We start from the raw sequence: 18,732 nt of genomic DNA on the forward strand, positions 1-18,732 counted from the left end.
AAAAAAGAACACAAAATACTTCTATGACCACAGTGGGATTAAAATAAACATCAATAACAGAAAAATCTCCTGAAAATCAAATACTTGGAAAATGATGATTGACCTGTAACTAATCCTGGGGAAAAGAAGAAATGAGAAATTAGAATGTATTCTGAATTGAATGAAAATGAAAACAGAACGGGGTAACATTTTTAATCTGCCACTAGAGAAGGACAATTTTTTTTTCTTTTTTGATCTTTTTAGGGCCACACCCGAGGCATATGGAGGTTCCCAGGTTGGGGGTCTAATCAGAGCTACAACTGCCAGCCTACACCACAGCCACAGCAACAAGGGCCCCGAGCCCCGTCTGCAACCTACATCACAGCTCATGGCAACACCGGATTCTTAACCCACTGGGCGAGGCCAGGGATCGAACTCTGGTCTTTATGGATACCAGTTGAGTTCACTACCACTGAGCCACAATGGGAACTCCTAGAGGAGACGTTTTTGAAAAAGCACCCATGGAAAAAAAATTATCTTGGCCACACCCATGACATATAGACGTTCCCCGGGCTAGGGATGGAATCCGAGCCACAGCTGTGACCTACATTGGATCCTTAACATGCTATGCCACAGTGGGAACTCCAGAAAATATTTTCAACATCACAAGCAAGGGTGAGACTTCAGTATTTCCTGTTTCCTCCACGAGGACCCAGTCTGCCTTCAGGGTTCACAGAAAAAGAAGGGTCTCTAACATATCCTGGTGCCATTCATTAGGAACTTATTGTTTGTGCGAACTGGCAACTGGGGACACAATTTTCAGAAACATTCTCAAATCACCAAGCATGCACTGCCCTTGCACTGCAGCTGAATTAGTGCTGCAGTGCAAGGAGAGGGTGTGACAGAATGACAAACACTTCCCAGAGACTGGCTGTCTCCTTCCCACCCAACTCTCTAATGTCACACTAAGCCATGGTCCCACTCTCTAACATCACACTAAGCCATGGTCCCACTCTCTAACGTCACACTAAGCCATGGTCCCACTCTCTAACGTCACACTAAGCCATGGTCCCAGTAGCAGGAAGGACCCACGTTGAGTATTTGCCTATTTCAGTCTGAGGCAGAGTCTGTATATGAAAGAGGTTTATGCGGAGTTGGGGAACAGAAGAAACGAGGGTTTCTCTGGAGTGGAAACTATTCCAGTAGCAAAGACACAGAGGCAGGAGGAATAATTCCTGAGAAAGGAGCTGAGTGTGTGGAGATAACTACAGGCCCTAAACACCACACAGTAAACAAGCAGTCCCTGACTGCTGCTCAGATAATTTATGGAATATGCTCACTGATGGTGGTTGTTAATGTTCTATCCGTGGAGCATCTTATCTGATGTTAAATGTATCTACGGTTCTAATTCTGATTTTCCTGACATAAGAGCCTTGACATTATTTTCAATATAACAGATAGATTGGGAGTTCCCATTGTGGCTCAGCAGTTAAGGAATCTACTAGTATCTCTAAGGACACGGGTTCGATCCCTGGCCTTGCTCAGTGGGTTAAGGATCTGGCATTGTCCTGAGCTGTGGTGTAGGTTGCAGATGTGGCTCGGATCCCGTGTTGCTGTGGCTCTGGCGCAGGCCGGCGGCTACAGCTCCAATTAGACCCCTAGCCTGGGAATCTCTATATGCTGAAGGTGCGGCCCTAAAAAGACCAGGGAAAAAAAAAAAAAAAAAAAAGATGAGTTTCCATAAAACCTCCAGGCACATGATTCTTTTCTGTTTGGCTGAGCCTGTGCTGCGGAAGTCCCCAGGCCAGGGATGGAACTCGAGCTACAGCAGCACCCGGAGCCACAACTGTCACAACAGCAGATACTTAACTGGCTAACCACCAGGGAACTCCCTCTAATCAAGGTAAGATAATAGCCTAATTATGTGGGAAAAAATATCTTTGTGAAAATGGGTTAAAAATGTGGCTTTGGGGAGTTCCTGCAGTGGTGCAGTGGTTAAAGAATCTGACTAGGAACCATGAGGTTGCGGGTTCGATCCCTGGCCTTGCTCACTGGGTTAAGGATCTGGCGTTGCCGTGAGTTGTGGTGTAGGTCGCATACGAGGCTCAGATCCCGAATTGCTGTGGCTGTGGTGTAGGCCAACAGCTATGGCTCCGATTAGACCCCTAGCCTGGAAATCTCCATATGCCACGGGAGTGGCCCTAGAAAAAGGCAAAAAGACAAAAAAAAAAAAAAAAAAATGTGGCTTTTGCTCTAAGGGATACTGGATGAACTTAATGGAGACATCAATTAGATGAACACTGATGATCCACTGACTATGGTAAGAATAATTTCCCTTTTTTATTTTTTTGTCTTTTTAGGGCCACACTCACAGCATATGGAGGTTCCCAGGCTAGGGGTCGAATTAGAGCTACAGCTGCCAGTCTACACCACAGTCATAGCCACGCAAAATCCAAGCCATATCTGCAACCTACCCCACAGCTCATGGCAACACTGGCTCCTTAACCCACTGAGGGAGGCCAGGGATCAAACCCACAACCACATGGTTCCTAGTCGGATTCATTTCCACTGGGCCACGATGGGAACTCCTGGTTGAAAATATTTTGGGGGGGCTGACGGAAATATTCTAAAAGTAGATTGTGTGTGAATGCTGTCACAATTCTGTAAATCTGGAGTTCCTGTTGTGGCTCAGTGGTTAACGAATCTGACTAGGAACCATGAGGTCGTGGGTTCGATCCTTAGCCTTGCTCAGCCAGTTAAGGAACTGGCGTTGCCATAAGCTGTGATGTAAGTCGCAGAAGCGGCTCAGATCCCTCGTTGCTGTGGCTTTGGCTAGGCTGGTGGCTACAGCTCCGATTGGACCCCTAGCCTGGGAACCTCTGTATGCCGAGGGAGCGGCCCTAGAAAAGGCAAAACAAACAAACAAACAAAAAAAATTTCGTAAATCTACTGCAAACCACTGAACTCTATATTTTAAATGAAATAATTTAATAGTATGTAAATTATCTCAATTTGTTCATTGTTGTAAATTCAGTATTACCCTAGACAAATCTATCTCAATTTATTTATATACATTTCTTCAAAGCATTTAGATGCAACCTTATGTGTCTTTTGAGGTCCCCCCCCACAGGGCAATAATAGCAGCATGCAGAAGCTCCCGGGTCAGGGATCAGACTCAGCCATAACCAGAGCCACAGCAGTGAAAATGCCTAATCCTTAACCCACTGTTCCAAATGGGAACTCAATTTTTGAGTCTTAAAAAAAGTTATTACATTATTTATAATAGTTTTCTCTTAGTAATCCCCCATTAATAATTTACTGATAATATTTCTAATCATTTATCTGAACCTTAAAAGTATTATCTCTAATAAAATTCTCATCTCTTTCTCATATTTTCGCTTAATATCTTAGCTAGCTGCAATATTGTGCAATCATTTTAGAAGCTGGTATCACTTTACATTTGTTCCTGGAAAAAAGGTCTTTTTTTTTTTTTTTTCTTTTGGCTCTTTAGGGCTGCACCCATTACCACTGAGCCACAACGGAAACTCTGGAAATGTATCTTTTTTTATCCCTCATAATGGGGACCATTCTTTCCTCAGTAAATACAACTCCACCTTTCTTGTAGGATTATGTCATGATCACTGTACCTACATCTTATTTAAATATTCATTCATTGGTAATACTGGCCTGTGAAATAAAACCGTAGACATGCTAGGGTTCCCACCATGGCTGAGTGGTATCGAACCCAACTAGCATCCATGAGGATGGGGTTCGATCCCTGGCCTCCCACAGTGGGTTACGGCTCTCATGTTGCGTGAGCTGTGGTGTGGGCTGCAGACATGGCTTGGATCTGGCATTGCTGTGGCTGTGGTGTAGGCCAGCAGGTGCAGCTCCGATTCAACCCCTAGCCTGGGAGAATCCATATGCCATAGGTGTGGCCCTAAAAAGCAAACCAAACAAACAAAAAACTGTAGGCATGCTTTGCAAATACTGGGAATTTGGTTCCAGAGCACCCCAATAAATTAAATATGGCGTTAAGTGGGTGACATGAAATTATGTTCACAGTGCACATGAAAGTTATGTTTACACCATTCTGTAGACTATAAAGTTTGCAATGTCTTTCGTTTATTTGTTTTAGGGTCATGCCCACAGCATATGAAGATTCTCAGTCTAGGGGTTCAATTGGAGCTACAGCTGCCGGCCTACACCAGCGACATCAGATCCAAGCTGCATCTGCGACTTCCCACCACAGCTCACGGCAACACCAAATCCTTAATCCACTGAGGGAGGCCAGGGATGGAACCTGCAACCTCATGGTTCCTAGTTGGATTCGTCTCCACTGCACCACAATAGGAACACCGGCATTACATCTCTTAAAAAGTACATTAGGAATTCCCTGGTGACTCAGTGGGTTAAGGACCTGGCACTGTCACTGCTGTGGTGTGAGCTAGATCCCTGGCCTGGGAACTTCTGCATGCCATGGGCATGAAGCCCTGCCTGCCCCCCTCAAAAAAAAAACCCACCAAAAAACAAAACCCCCCTCCTGTTCATTAAATTAAAGCTACATTGTTGCTGTTCTTTCTAAGGAGGCAGAAGGCTGCGAAGACCCTGAGGGGTCCTACCTGAGCAGACTGTGATTTTGGTGGGCAAAGAGCTGGAGGATGGTTTACCTTTTGGCTAAAATACCCAGAGACGTCACCCTGAACTTGGTGCTTTACCTGAAGGGTGGCATCGGGGAGCCTCCCCTCAGCAGCTCACCCAGAAATACAACTGGGACGAGATGAGCTGCCCCGCGTGTTATTCTGCCCCGTGCCCTGGTTCTGTCAACGGCCCCATGAAGAACGGTGCCCACTGCCCCCGAGAAAAACATTAACAGTGCCCACACCAACCACCTGCACCCCAAGAAAAACATCAACAAAGACCCATCCACGACCTCCCCCACCAGCAGGGCGCCCTCCAGCACAAACGCAACTTTCCCTTTAACACCAAGCAGCAAACAAATAAAACAGCATTGTATCACCAAGACCACAGGTTACAGGAGCTCCTGCTGTGGCACAATGGGAACAGCGGGTTCAGCGGCCAGCCTGGCACCGTGGGGTAAGGATCCGGCGCTGCTGCAACTGCAGCTTAGGTTGCAACTGTGGCTCAGCTCTGATCTCTGGCCGGGGAGCTCCATATGCCTCAAGGTGGCCAAAAAAGAAGAAGAAGAAAAAAAAAAAATAGATCATCGGCCACAGACAACATGACAAATATAATAAAGTTTGAAACATATAGAGAATTACCAAAATGTGACACAGAGACATGAACGGACCAAATGCTGTTGGAAATATGGTGCCAAGCACGCGCTTCGAACCTTCCCTCTAAAAATGCACCACCTGGGAGTTCTTGTCGTGGCGCAGCAGCAGCGAATCCGACTAGGAACCATGAGGTTGCGGGTTCGATCCCTGACCTCGCTCCAGTGGGTTAAGGAGCCGACGCTGACGTGAGCTGTGGTGTAGGTCGAAGACTCGGCTCGGATTCCACGTTGCTGTGGCTCTGGCGTAGGCAGGTGGCTATAGCTCTGATTCAAGCCCTAGCCTGGGAACCTCCATATGCTGCAGGAGCGGTCCTAAAAATAAAAAAAAAAAAAAAGGGAAAAAGAAAAGTGCAATAAAACAGGTATGCTTGTGCTGACTTGATAGGAAGTTACCATGACCAGAATCAGTGAAAAAAGTGATTCAATTTTATTAATTAAAACAGGACACCTATTTTACTTCAGAATAAAACCACGGTGAAATGTAACAACAGCTACATGTGAATCATACACATGCATACCCTTCTGATTCTTTTGATTAATTTTTCCTCTCAACGATAACTGCCCTCCCTTCAATTTCCAAGAATAAGACTCATTTTTCATTAAACACAGGTAGATGAGTTCCCCTTGTGGCTCAGCTATAACGAACCCAATTAGTATCTATGAGAATGTGGGTTCCATCCCTGGCCTCGCTCAGTGGGCTAAGGATCTGGCGTTGCGTGAGCTGTGGTGTAGGTCGCAGATGCAGCTCAGATCCCGCGTTGCTGCGGCTGTGGTGTAGGCCGGCAGCTGCAGCTCTGATGCGACCCCCTAGCCTGGGAACCTCCATATGCCGCGGGTGCGGCCCTAAAAAGACAAAATAACAAGGACAAAACCCCACAGAAACATACAACAGCTACTCTCATTCATGGGAAAAAGTGACCAGCTTTACCTGAGCATTGTTTCCACTGCATAATCAGTGCCTGGGAACCTCTCACTCTGCTCGTGGCAAAAACGGGGCTCCCTGATGCCCATCCTGCCCGTTCACCGTCAGCCGGGAGAGGATTCTGTCCTGTAACCCGCAGCAGCCTGTCTACAGAAGGGCGCCCAGAACCCGACAAGCGGGATGAGTCGTGTCACGGTTTTGCCTGGGGTTTTCTCTAAGGCTAATGCACGTGCTGTTGAACCGGAAAATCCAGGGTCCCACTTTGTCCAGGGAACGTGGATGCGAGGGAACCCCACCTAATGCTGTCAGGTGTATTATCCTATGGATTCCTGCCCAGGGACAACCCTGAAAGGCCTGTAGCAAAGGCATAAGAGCCACAGACTTCAAAATATTGACATAAGGTCACGTCGACGTTGTCAACACTTGATGAAAATGTCAACAACCCTCACTGCATCCGAAACGCAGCTCTCCAACATTAATTCTCTACGTTTCACAGCTTCCATCTTCAGGTACCAGCCTTGGCACACACACTGCTTTGTGTGGCTTCTCAAACATGTACACTGAAGAGTCTAGTTCCTTGCGAGGACTGGGTAAAGCCTCTGCCCCGCAATTGTACGGTTTCAAATGAACTGCCCACGTTACCGAATATTTGAACCTCAGGTAGAAGGTTTTGCTACACTCCTCGCGTTTGGAAGGTATTATTTCAGGACCTTCCCATCTTGGAATCGTTGGGTAAAATCTTCGCCATGCACACTGCATTCTGATGGTTTTTCTTCCAGGACGGATACTCTGGTGTCCAGGGGTGAGTGTGTAATACTTTGAAATTGCCATGTTCACTCAATTTGTAAGCATGGAGCATTTGGTGAAGGCTTTGTTTAAGGCACAATAGAAAAGCGTTGCCACCTTCGGCACCTCTGTCATATTCTGTCCTGTGGGGAGAGTCTGATGATTCGTGAGATGTGAGCCTGAGTAAAGGTTCTTCCCACGCGTGGCCTGTGTGAGGTCATCTGCAGAGTGAATTCTTTGGTGGATGACTTTCTGGTCTGAAAGCCTGGTCATATGAAATACATGCACCTGATTTCTCTCAAGCGTGACTTCTCCAATAACACGTGGATGAGGACACCTGCTAAAACCCTTGCTCTATTAAAATCTCTCCCAATAGGGATGACCTGACAGTAAGTTAGGCTTGAAAGTACACTGACGAATTCCCCAGACTCCTGATACTTGTGAGGTTTATCTCCAGTCGGAATTTCTTGGTGGATCGTGAAGGCATGAATTTTGACTTAAGACTCCTGAGACAGGCACGAGGTTGCTCCAGTTTCTGTCGAGCAGGGGCTCCGTGGTTGGACGTAAGGCTCTGCCACACTTAAGATATTCACACCCATTCTCCCCACTGTGAATGGCCCGTGGATTTAAAGTGTCTGTGTTTACTGACGTCCTTGCCAAACAGGTCACATCGGCATGACGTCCCCTGTGTACCCATTACCTGACGAGGGTGGAAATCTGACTGAAGGCGTTTCCACACGCAACCCTTCGGAAGGAAAGGTTTCTGCACAGCATGGATTTTCCACTGAGTTTCAAGCCGAGACTCTTCACTGAAGACTTGACCACGCTCGCGACATCGTTAAGGTTTCTTTTGGGTGTGAATCCTCTGATGCTTTGCAAGGGTTGGATTCTGACTAAAGACCTTGCCACACTCGTGACATTTGTAAGGTTTCTCTCCAGTGTGAACCCTCTGATGCACCCTAAGATGTGAATTCTGGGTAAACACCTTGCCGCAGACATTGCATGTATACGGTCTCTCTTGAGTGTGAATTCTCTGATGCCCGGCAAGGTGTGAACGGCGACGGAACACGCTGCCACACACATCGCACTTGTAAGGTTTTGCTCCTGTGTGGATCATCAGATGTCGGCTGAAGGCGGACTTATCATTAAAGGTTTTGCCACAGGCGCTACATTCGTAAGGCTTCTCTCCAGTGTGAATTCTCTGGTGTCTGGCAAGGTAGGAATTTTGACTGAAGACTCTGCCGCACACATCGCATTTATACAGTTTCTCTTCCGTGTGGATTAGCAGATGGCGACTGAGTTTCGATCTGTAATTAAAGGTCTTGCCACACTCATGGCATTGGTAAGGCTTCTCGCCAGTGTGATTTCTCTGATGAATGGCAAGGTCTGACTTTCGACGATAGATTCTGCCGCAGATATCACATTTATGTAATTTCTCGCCTGCGTGGGTTGCCTGATGGCGAGCGAGGGTTGCGTGCTGATCAAAGGTTTTGCCACACGCATCACATGTGCAAGGTGTGGCTCGAGCGTGGATGAGCCGATGCCTTGCAAGGGTGCCTTTCTGACAAAAGACTTTGCCGCACTCGTGACATTGATAAGCGTCCTCCTCTCCGGTATGTGTCCTCTGATGAAGTGTAAGAATTGCTTTTTTCCTAAAGACCTTCCCACAGTCGCTGCACCTGTAAGGGGTCTCTCCAGAGTGAAGTCTCTGGTGCTTTGCGAGGTATGCATTTTGACGGAAGACTTTGCCACACACCTCGCATTTATATTCTTTCCCTCCATTATGAAGGAGCTGGTGTTTCCTGAGGTTTGAACTGTGGTGGAAGCTTTTGCCGCACTCACTGCATTTGTAAGGCTCCTCTCCCGTATGAACTGCCTGATGACATGCAAGGGATGCTTTCTGACTGAAGACCTGGCCGCACGCATGGCATGTGTAAGGTTTCTCTCCAGTGTGAGTCCTGTGATGAATGACAAGATTTGATCTGCGACTATAAACGTTGCCGCAGACATCGCATTTATGCAACTTAAGCCCCTTATGGATCATCTGATGGCGCAGGAGGACGGAGCGGTGGTGAAAGGTTTTGCCACACTGGGTACATCTGTAAGGTTTCTCTCCCGTGTGAATCCTCTGGTGACTCGCAAGGGTTCCTTTTCGGCTAAAGACCTTGCCACACGCGTTACACTTGTAGGGCTTCTCGCCCGTGTGAATTCGCCGATGAAGCGCGAGGATTGAATTGCGATTAAAGCCTTTACCGCACACGTCACATGCGTACGGCTTGGCTCCTGTGTGGATTCTCTGATGTCTCCTTCGATTCGAACTGTGATGAAACTTCTTGCCACACACATCACAGGTGTAGGCTTTCTCTGCGGCATGAATTCGCTGATGCATGGCGAGGTATGACTTTCGACGGAAGGCTTTTTTGCACACCTCACATGTATACGTGTTCTCGTCTATACGGCTTGTCAGAGGTCCTGTGTTGTGTGAGCCGGGACTCAGGGTTTGGCCACGCACAGGAGGTTTGTAAGCTTTCTCTCCAGTATGATTTCTCGGATGAACTGCAAGATCTGAGTTCAGACGAAAGACTTTGCCGCAAAGTTCACGGTCATGCACTTTCTCTCCTGCAAGGATGATCGGAGGTTCAGTGAGGTTTAGGTCCTGATGAAAAGTTTCACTCCCCCGATTATATCTGGGCGGGCTTTCCCTGTGTTCACGATGGTCTTGCGTCAGTATGGAAGGAGGCGGAAAATCACTCCCATTTGTGTTAGGGATGTTGGCTTGGATGACAGGAGACACTGTTTGAGGTGGTGAAAATGAGGCACGACTACGGAGACTCGAGTCAGCTTGAAGAATTTTCTCTGCACTTTTAAATCCATGCAGTTCATCCTGAAAGCTTACTGCAAACCTGCTACCAGCAGGACTGATCCCTGCAATACTGGTACCATGTCGATCTCGCTTAGCGGTGAGATTTTCGTGTTGCGTTACAGCCATTCCTTTGTCAGTTCTTTCCTCATCTCTCTGCTGAGACTCAAGGTCGTATGTGTTTCCCTGGATTTCCCTCAGGTAAAAATGTTTGATTTTGTTCCTTTCCTGTCTTTGCAGCTTCATGTCTGGAATGCTTCTCCTCTATCAGTGTTTACTTTCGGTTGTAATTTCTTGATCACATGTATAGGAGAGATATCTAGAAGAGATAAACATAAGTGGCTTATTGGATATAATTCATAATTAATACAGTATGTTAAATACATGACATTACACCAAAACTAACCCTTAGAGCAAACCAAGTTAGTACGGTCCAATAAAGATCTTGGAATTTCTTTTTCTTTTTTTTTTTTTTTTTTGGAGTTCCCGTCGTGGCTCAGTGGTTAACGAATCCGACTAGGAACATGAGGTTGCAGTTCGATCCTGGCCTTACTCAGTGGCTTAAGGATCTGGCGCTGCCGTGAGCGGTGGTGTGGGTCACAGACGCAACTCGGATCCCTCGTTGCTATGGCTGTGGCATAGGCTGGAGGCTACAGCTCAATTGGACCCCTAGCTGGGAACTCCATATGCTGCAAATGAGGCCCTAGAAAAGACAAAAAGACAAAAAATTTTTTTTTGTTGTTGTTTTCTAGTATTTTTCTCTTTAGGGCAAACCTTCCTGGGCTAGGGGTTGAACTGGAGCTGCAGCAGCAGGCCTATGCCACAGCCACAGCAATGTGGGATCTGAGCCACATCTGTGACCTGTGCCATGGCTTGTGGTAACACTGGATCCTTAATCCACTGAGTGAGGCCAGGGATTGAACCCACATCCTCATGGATATTAGTTGCATTCTTAACCCACTGAGCCACAGCAGGAACACCAAGATGTAAAAGTTTTAGAAGCACATTTTCATAAATGATTTCTTACCAAAGAAAAAGTCATTGGAGGTAATTCTAATTAATTTTAGGGTACAGTGTTTGAAGCAACCTAAGCCAAAACGCTTACAATGGAAAAAAACTTCTGTTAGCTATCAAAGAAGTATATTTTTCCACTATGACAACAAAGCACCTATCAATTAATAATAAACATACAGCTGCCTCATAATCAAAGAGAAAAAATATACTACACATATACTCAGCATACCTATTATGCAAGAATAATGCTTAAGAGTGGACAACGTATTGTAACAGTAAATAGAAAACTAGTTTATCTTATGCATAGTCTAAATGAGTGGAAGGATAGAACTGGGAAACAAAGCATAGAGGAAACGAAGAAATTGATAAAACAATTTTCTAAATACTTTCTATAAACTATGTACCTATGAAGAATAAAAATTCTGAAACACCATTAAATTGAAATTCAATATTAATGAAGTTCGCTTGTGGTCAGAAGGTTAAGCCTCCTTCAATGTCACTGCAAGGGCTTGGGGTCACTGCTGCGGTGCCGGTTCAATCCTGGCCTCGGAACATCCACTTGCCATGGGTGAGGGCAAAATAAACCAAATATTAAAGGAAACAGTCTCCAGTTATGTTAACGGCCAATAAATGGAGAAATTCTCTACCTTCAACATCTAGTTCACTGGCTCGAAAATATATGTAATCAAGAGTGAGCAATCTGTAAATTTATTAACTAGGTCAGACACAATGCTACGAAGGACAAATTGCAAAAAAAAAAAAAAAAAAAAAAATCATTCCAGAAATAATGCTAAGAGGGAGTTCCATGGTGCAGCGGAATGAATCTGACTAGGATTCATGAGGAACAGGTTCAATCTCTGGCCTCACTCGTTGGGTTAAGGATCTGATGTTGCAGTGAGCTGTGGTTTAGTTGCAGACATAGCTTGGATCTGGCATTGCTGTGGCTGTGGCATAGGCCAGTGGCTACAGCTCGAATTCGACCCATAGCCTGGGAACCTCCATGTGCCATGGGTGCGACCCTAAAACAAAAAGAAAGAGTTCCCGTTGTGGCTCAGTGGTTAACGAATCCAACTAGGTACCAGGAGGTTTCAGGTTTGATCCCTGGCCTTGCTCAGTGAGTTGAGGATCCAGCGTTGCGGTGAGCTGTGGTGTAGGTTGCAGACGCGGCTCGGATCCCGCGTTGCTGTGGCTCTGGCGTAGGCCGTGGCTGCAGCTCCGATTCGACCCTAGCCTGGAACCTCCATATGCTGTGGGTAAGGCCTAGAAAAGGCAAAAAGACAAAACAAAACAAAAACAAACACTGTCTTAAAGCATCTAACAGTACAAATTTCTTTTAAAAGGCTTGAGTAAATTTATGATTTTTCAGGTAAGGGCAGTAGACTCGCAGGTTTATGTGCATGACCCAATTGATACAAAACATCATGAGGGAAGCAGCATGTGAACCTGGATCTGCAGACCGAGACAATGTAACTTGACAATGACTGTCATTTGAGCCAAATAGAGGACATACTATTACAGCAAATTCCAGGAGCTTAGGGAAAAAAAAAAAAAAACTTCAAGGGAAATGCAAGAGAGGAGCTGTGTAACTAAAAATGTTATTCGCCATCCCTCCTGGAAATGGTTTCTGGTTCATCACTGAAGGTATTAATCTACTTCATAAGCTCCCGCATTAAGATGCTTCAACAAATAACTATAAAAAATAAAAAATTAATGAAGCAAAAAATAAATAAATAAAATGACCATAGACTTATCTAAAAAAAGATGCTTCAACATGAGTTGCGGTTTGATCCCTGGCCTTGCTCAGTGGGTTAAGGATCTGGCATTGCCGTGAGCTGTGGTGTAGGTCACAGACACAGCTCGTATCTCACATTGCTTTGGCTGTGGTATAGGCCGGCAGCTCTAGCTCCAATTAGACCCTAGCCTGGGAACCTCCTTATAATGCAGGAGTGGCCCTAAAAAGCAAAAAAAAAAAAAAAAAAAAAGTTTCAAAATTAGGAGTTGAGGTAGAATAAGCAATGGCACACAGGTGACAAAAAAAGATATGTCATCAACAACAGTTTACTCAATAGCATCACAAATACGAAGATGTGAACTTGGACAATGCTCTTTGTCCCTAGGAGAAATTCCTGTATCACTGAGGCTGAAACGGGATGGTCATTAGCACATGATCAAAGAGAGGGTCATTAGTACATGAGAAAGGGGATGCTCATTAGTACATGAGAAAGGGGAGGGTCATTAGCACATGAGAAAGGGGGTGGTCATTAGCACATGAGAAAGGGGGTGGTCATTAGCACATGAGAAAAGGGATGCTCATTAGTACATGAGAAAGGGGAGGGTCATTAGCACATGTGAAAGGGGAGGGTCATTAGCACATGAGAAAGGGGAGGGTCATTAATACATGAGAAAGGGAAGGGTCATTAGTACATGAGAAAGGGAAGGGTCATTAGCACATGAGAAAGAGAAGGGTCATTAGTACATGAGAAAGAGGGTGGTCATTAGCACATGAGAAAGGGGACGGTCATTAGTACATGAGAAACACTATCACAGTGCCCTGGAGACAAACCTTTGTCACATTCCTCAAAACCAGAAAGACTCACTGGGAGGCTGCAGATGTACTTTCTACTCCTCTCCCAGACATGATGACCACTCCACAAAGTGGCTTGGCGTGGAGATTTTGTAGGTAGAAGGAAAATATTACAACAGTTGAGGGAACACAGTCTCCAACAAAACTGTAACCCAGTAAGCCTACTCCACAGACTCCACCAGCAGGTATCCATTAACTAGGGTGGACCATCACAGCAAAGAAACCAGAAAAAATTTCAGACCCTAGGACTACGTACTTCAAAGCAAGTTTTGGGGCAAAATCATGCAAACCCAGCAGAGTATGACATCGGAGTATACATTCTCCAACTAGGTAGAGCAGTACTAGAGGGAAAAAATACAGGATGTGAGATAGTACAGGACTTTGAGATGGAACCATACGTTCTACCCACAGATGCCAAACTAGGAGCCTGAAAGATGCAGCTCTTCACTCCACGGGGACCTGGAGACTACAAAGAGACCTCTCTGTCCACTGACCTCAACCTTTTCCTACATAACAGTTTCAGAAGAACAATCCACTGGCTGTTACACGCATCTCTGAAGCATGTGGCAAAAGCAGAGGAGAAGAAACGTCTCAGGGGTGCAAACACGCAGACAGGGCTTGAGGCAATTGCATGCAAGCTCTGAGGGGCTGGACGGACTCAGAGAGCAGCCAGTGTTTGTCCATCTTCGGACGAGGTCTCCTGAGAACATGAGATGAGGATGGCACCCAGAGAAGTTCAGGGACTGGGGTCTGGAGGCCTCACCTCTTTTCTATGTGGACTGAGAATTGAGCCTCCCATGGAGGCATGCCTGAAAGAGAGATGAGGGGTAGAGGCCCTGATAAAAAAAGCCAGCATGGTAGATGCAAACTATTGCATTTGGAGTAGATAAGCAATGAGATCTGAATACCACAGGGAACTCTAATCCAGTCACTTGTGATGGAACATGATAGAGGATAACATGAGAAAAAGAATCCATACATAGACAGATAGATAGGTAGACAGTTGGGTCACTTTGCTGTACAGTAGAAACTGACAGAACACTATAAATCGACTATAATGGAAAAAATAAAAATCATAAAATTTTTAAAAAAGAAAGAAAGAAAGAAAAAAAAAAAAAAAAACAGCACTGGAGAACCAGCAGTCGAGTGAGCCATATCCACTGGGGTCCATGGGTGGGGCAGGGTCACTGGTGGACCCCCAGGCTCTGGGCATGGTCCCCATCCTCCAGGTGGGCATTTCTCTGCTTCGGGCCACAGCCAGGTATGGGGATGGAGATGGGGCTGGGACTGAGGGCAGGGGACCAGCAACTTTTTATTCTGAACATCCCGGGAGAGGGACCACTGTAGGGGCAGGTAAGAGTTCCCCCTCCATGGGCCACTTCCAGACAGAAGAATTGGCTTCCAGCTTTCAATAAATGTCACCCTCAGTATGCATTAGTACACTGAGAATTTTCACCATCATTTGCAATTAACGTCACACCGTCACACCCTTTCTGCATGAGAAAGCTGAATCCCCCCCTCAATGAACAGACATCAATGACTGACACTAATAAAAATACGGTAATACAGTAAATACGGTAATATTTAGAAGTTCCTGTCGTGATGCAGCGGAAACGAATCTGACTAGGAACCATGAGGTTGTGGATTTGATCCCTGGCCTTGCTCAGTGGGTTAAGGATCCGGCGTCGCCATGAGCTGTGGTGCAGGTCGCAGACGCGGCTCGGATCCCACGTTGCTGTGGCTGTGGACTAGGCTGGCGGCTACAGCTCCGATTCGACCCCTAGCCTGGGAACTTCCATAGGCCGTGGGTGCGGTCCTAAAAACGACAGAAAGACAAAAAAAAAAAAAAAGTAATATTTAAAAGAAAGAAAGAAAGAAATAACAGCCCCCCTCACGCTCCTCCAAGTCCAGTAACAACGAGTTCACAGGCGCCAGAGTGCTGTCAGTCATAATTCTTTGCATGTGTCTCTGTAGGAGCTGCAGGCCCACTGGAGGGTCCAAGCGTACATTTCACATGTTGCAGGACAGAGTGATAAGTTATGGAGAAGAAAAATGTCCTGAGAGTTCACGAAAATAAATTAGCTTCTGCAGAACTCTCCGAGGAGGGGCAAGTTAACCAAACACTATTAATACCGTGGCTTGCCCTCGGCCCTTCTGAGATGCATTCACTCTCTGATACACCCACAAGGCATGCATGTCGCTCTCCACCGCCCAGGGCTCTTTCTCTTGCTACAAAGTGGGTAAAATATTCAGATGAGAAACAGATACCCTTCCGCAGAAGAAGAAAGAAACATGATTGGCGGTGGCTTTTCCAGGGACCCAGGTCTCTGTTCACCTAAGGGGAAAGGACATTATCAGTGGGTCTAGAAAGATAGTTTCAGAAGTCACCCACTTCCGCCTCCTTCTGGATACACAGGGCACAGGATCCTATGCAGAAATGCAGCTCTTTCCCCAGAACTCCTAAATCAAAAGCACATGGAGAGAAACAGGAGAGTGGGTACAAAGTTTGCCACTGAGCTGGAAAACCGGCTAAGCTCCGGAACAAGCCCTGATGTGTCATGAAGTGGGTAGAGCATCCGAGGAAAAGCTAGGTTTAAACTCCTGATGCCTCCTCCTGAAGTTTTTCACGGAGTCAACAGAGATTCCAGATCAGTAACGCAAAACGGGCTCAAAAGAGCCACGTAACAGAAATGCAAAGACACCCAGGGGAAGATGCCAGCCCTCAAGGGAAGCGATGCTCACCCAGAGAGAGCAGGTTCCTGTAGGTCTCCAGCATCACGTCCCTGTACAAGGCCCTCTGCGCAGGGTCCAGGCAGGCCCACTCCTCCGGAGAGAACTCCACGGCCACGTCCTCCAAGGTCAATGGTCCCTGAAAGGAAAACCCGTTTCACCAAGGGGCCTGAGGACAGTTCTTATCGTCACACAAAATGAGAAGAGGAGAGAGGGGTAAGGATCGACTCAGGTGAAATATACATTATCAAATATCCAAGTAAAAGCATACGGAGCAAATAAATTACGGGTTCTTTTTTTTTTTGGCTATGTCCATGGATGCACAAGTTCACGGGCCAGGGATCAAACCCTTGCCACGGCAGCAATAACACCAGATCCTTAACCACGAAGCCAGGGAACTCCAAAAGGATGGGTGTTTAATTGTACTTTCTTAAGCTTTTTCATGAGATTGTAACATTCAATGTGGATTTTTCATTTTTGTGGACAATACGCAAAATATGTACAAATAAAACCCAACAATGGGTGGTCTAGGCACAAGTGTTACATGTTATATTCTATACATTGAGTGACAGCCAGTATCTAAATGAGCTACCGAGTGACTGGTGTCTTCAGAGATGACAAAGTCCACAGTGCTATTAACAAAAGTCCAGATCTTGGAGCTCCCGTTGTGGTGCAGCGGAAACGAAACCCACCAGGAACCATGAGGTTGCGGGTTCGATCCCTGGCCTTGCTCAGTGGGTTGAGGATCCAGCGTTGCCATGAGCTGCAGTGTAGGTCACAGATGTGGCTCGGATCCCGCGTTGCCGTGGCTGTGGTGTAGGCTGGTAGCTGTGGCTCCGATTCGACCCATAGCCTGGGAACCTCCATATGCCATGTGGGTGAGGCCCTAAAAAGCAAAAAAAAAAAAAAAAAGTCAGAATCTTAAATTACGATGACGACAACAGGAGCAACAAGTAAGGGTGTTTGGACACTTCCTATAAGCTATACGTTACACTAAATGCTTTATACACATGAACTTGTTATCAACCTCAAAAAAAAAAAAAAAAAAAAGAAAGATCTGTTCCCATCTTACAGAGGAGAAAGCTGTCAGAGACTCTGAGAAAAACAACTCAGGTCAAGAAGCTAAAAAATGACACAACACAGACATGATCTAAGGTGGCTGGGCTCCAGAACTGAAGCTAAAGAAGCAAAAAGTTCAGTAACAGAAAGAGCATTAAACGTACACTGATAGGAGTTCCCGTCGTGGCCAAGTGGTTAACGAACCCAAGTAGGAACCATGAGGTTGCGGGTTTGATCCCTGGCCATGCTCAGTGGGTTAAGGATCCGGCGTTGCTGTGGCTGTGGTGTAGGCCAGCAGCTACAGCTCCAATTAGACCCCGAGGCTGGGAACCTCCATATACCTCGGTGTGGCCCTAAAAAAGAAAAAAGACAATAACAACAACAACAAAATACACTGATAGAGGGAGTTCCCATTGTGGCTCAGTGGGTTAAGAACCCAACTAGTATTCATGAGGATGTGGGTTCCACCCCTGGCCTCAATCAGTGGATTAAGGTTCTGGCATTGCTGTGAGCTGTGGTGTAGGTCTCAGACGTGGCTCGGATCCTGCGTTGCTGTGGCTGTGGTGTAGGCCAGCCACAGGTGCTGCTCTAAAAAAGACCAAATTAAAAACAGACAAACAAAAACATTGATGGAGGATTCCTGAAAAACTTGAGAGAAATTGAAATTTAAAGTGAACAACACTGGGAGTTCCTGTTGTGGCTCAGTGATAACAAACCCAACTAGAATCCATGAGGACTAGGGTTTGATCCCCGGCCTCGATCAGTGGGTTTAGGATCCGGTGTTGCCATGAGCTGTGGTGTAGGTCGAAGATGTGGTTCAGATTCCAGATTGCTGTGGCTGTGGTGTAGGCCTGTAGCTACAGCTCTGATTCGACCCTAGCCTGGGAACTTTCATATGCCGTGGGTGAGGCCCTAAAAAGCAAAAAATAAAAAAAAAAAAAAATAGGAGTTCCCGTCGTGGTGCAGTGGTTACCGAAACTGACTAGGAACCATGAGGTTGCGGGTTCGGTCCCTGCCCTTGCTCAGTGGGTTAACGATCCGGCGTTGCCGTGAGCTGTGGTGTAGGTTGCAGACGCGGCTCGGATCCCGCGTTGCTGTGGCTCTGGCGTAGGCTGGTGGCTACAGCTCCGATTCAACCCTAGCCTGGAACCTCCATATGCCGCGGGTGCGGCCCAAGAAATAGCAACAACAACAACAACGAAACGACAAAAGACAAAAAAAAAAAAAAAAAAAGGTCATAGATGTGAACACACACACACACACACAAATACACATAAAATGTTGGTAGTCTTCCTACTGTTTAAACCATTAACAGGATAGTGTAGAAAAAAACTGAAGGCCATGGATTATATCTATGATATAATTTCAACTGAAAGAAGATAGAACACATAGTTATGAAATCAACATGTAATTTTTTTTTCTTTTTCCTTTCCACAGTCACAGCCATGCAGGATCTGAGCTGCCTCTGTGACCCACACCAGAGCCTTCAGCAATGCCGGATC

The 18,732-nt window shown here is 46.1% G+C and overlaps 1 protein-coding gene across 6 annotated transcripts in view; it reads right to left on the bottom strand.

The window, feature by feature from the left end:
* The window catches only part of LOC110261288 (zinc finger protein 836-like), an 89,439-nt gene continuing 74,138 nt past the window's right edge, over positions 3,432-18,732 (bottom strand). For 3 of the 6 annotated variants that reach the window (XM_021097250.1, XM_021097251.1, XM_021097252.1), the window contains 2 exons: positions 16,184-16,310; positions 3,432-10,162 (listed from right to left, as the gene is read on the bottom strand). In XM_021097250.1, the coding sequence (XP_020952909.1) occupies positions 7,822-10,089 (2,268 nt within the window). In that variant the 5' untranslated portion in view covers positions 10,090-10,162; positions 16,184-16,310 and the 3' untranslated portion in view covers positions 3,432-7,821. The remainder of the gene's footprint in view (positions 10,163-16,183; positions 16,311-18,732) is intronic. The other 3 variants (XM_021097253.1, XM_021097254.1, XM_021097255.1) reach the window with 1 other exon arrangement.

The sequence above is a fragment of the Sus scrofa genome, chromosome 6 (genome assembly GCF_000003025.6).
Source record: "Sus scrofa isolate TJ Tabasco breed Duroc chromosome 6, Sscrofa11.1, whole genome shotgun sequence".
NCBI lineage: Eukaryota > Metazoa > Chordata > Mammalia > Artiodactyla > Suidae > Sus > Sus scrofa.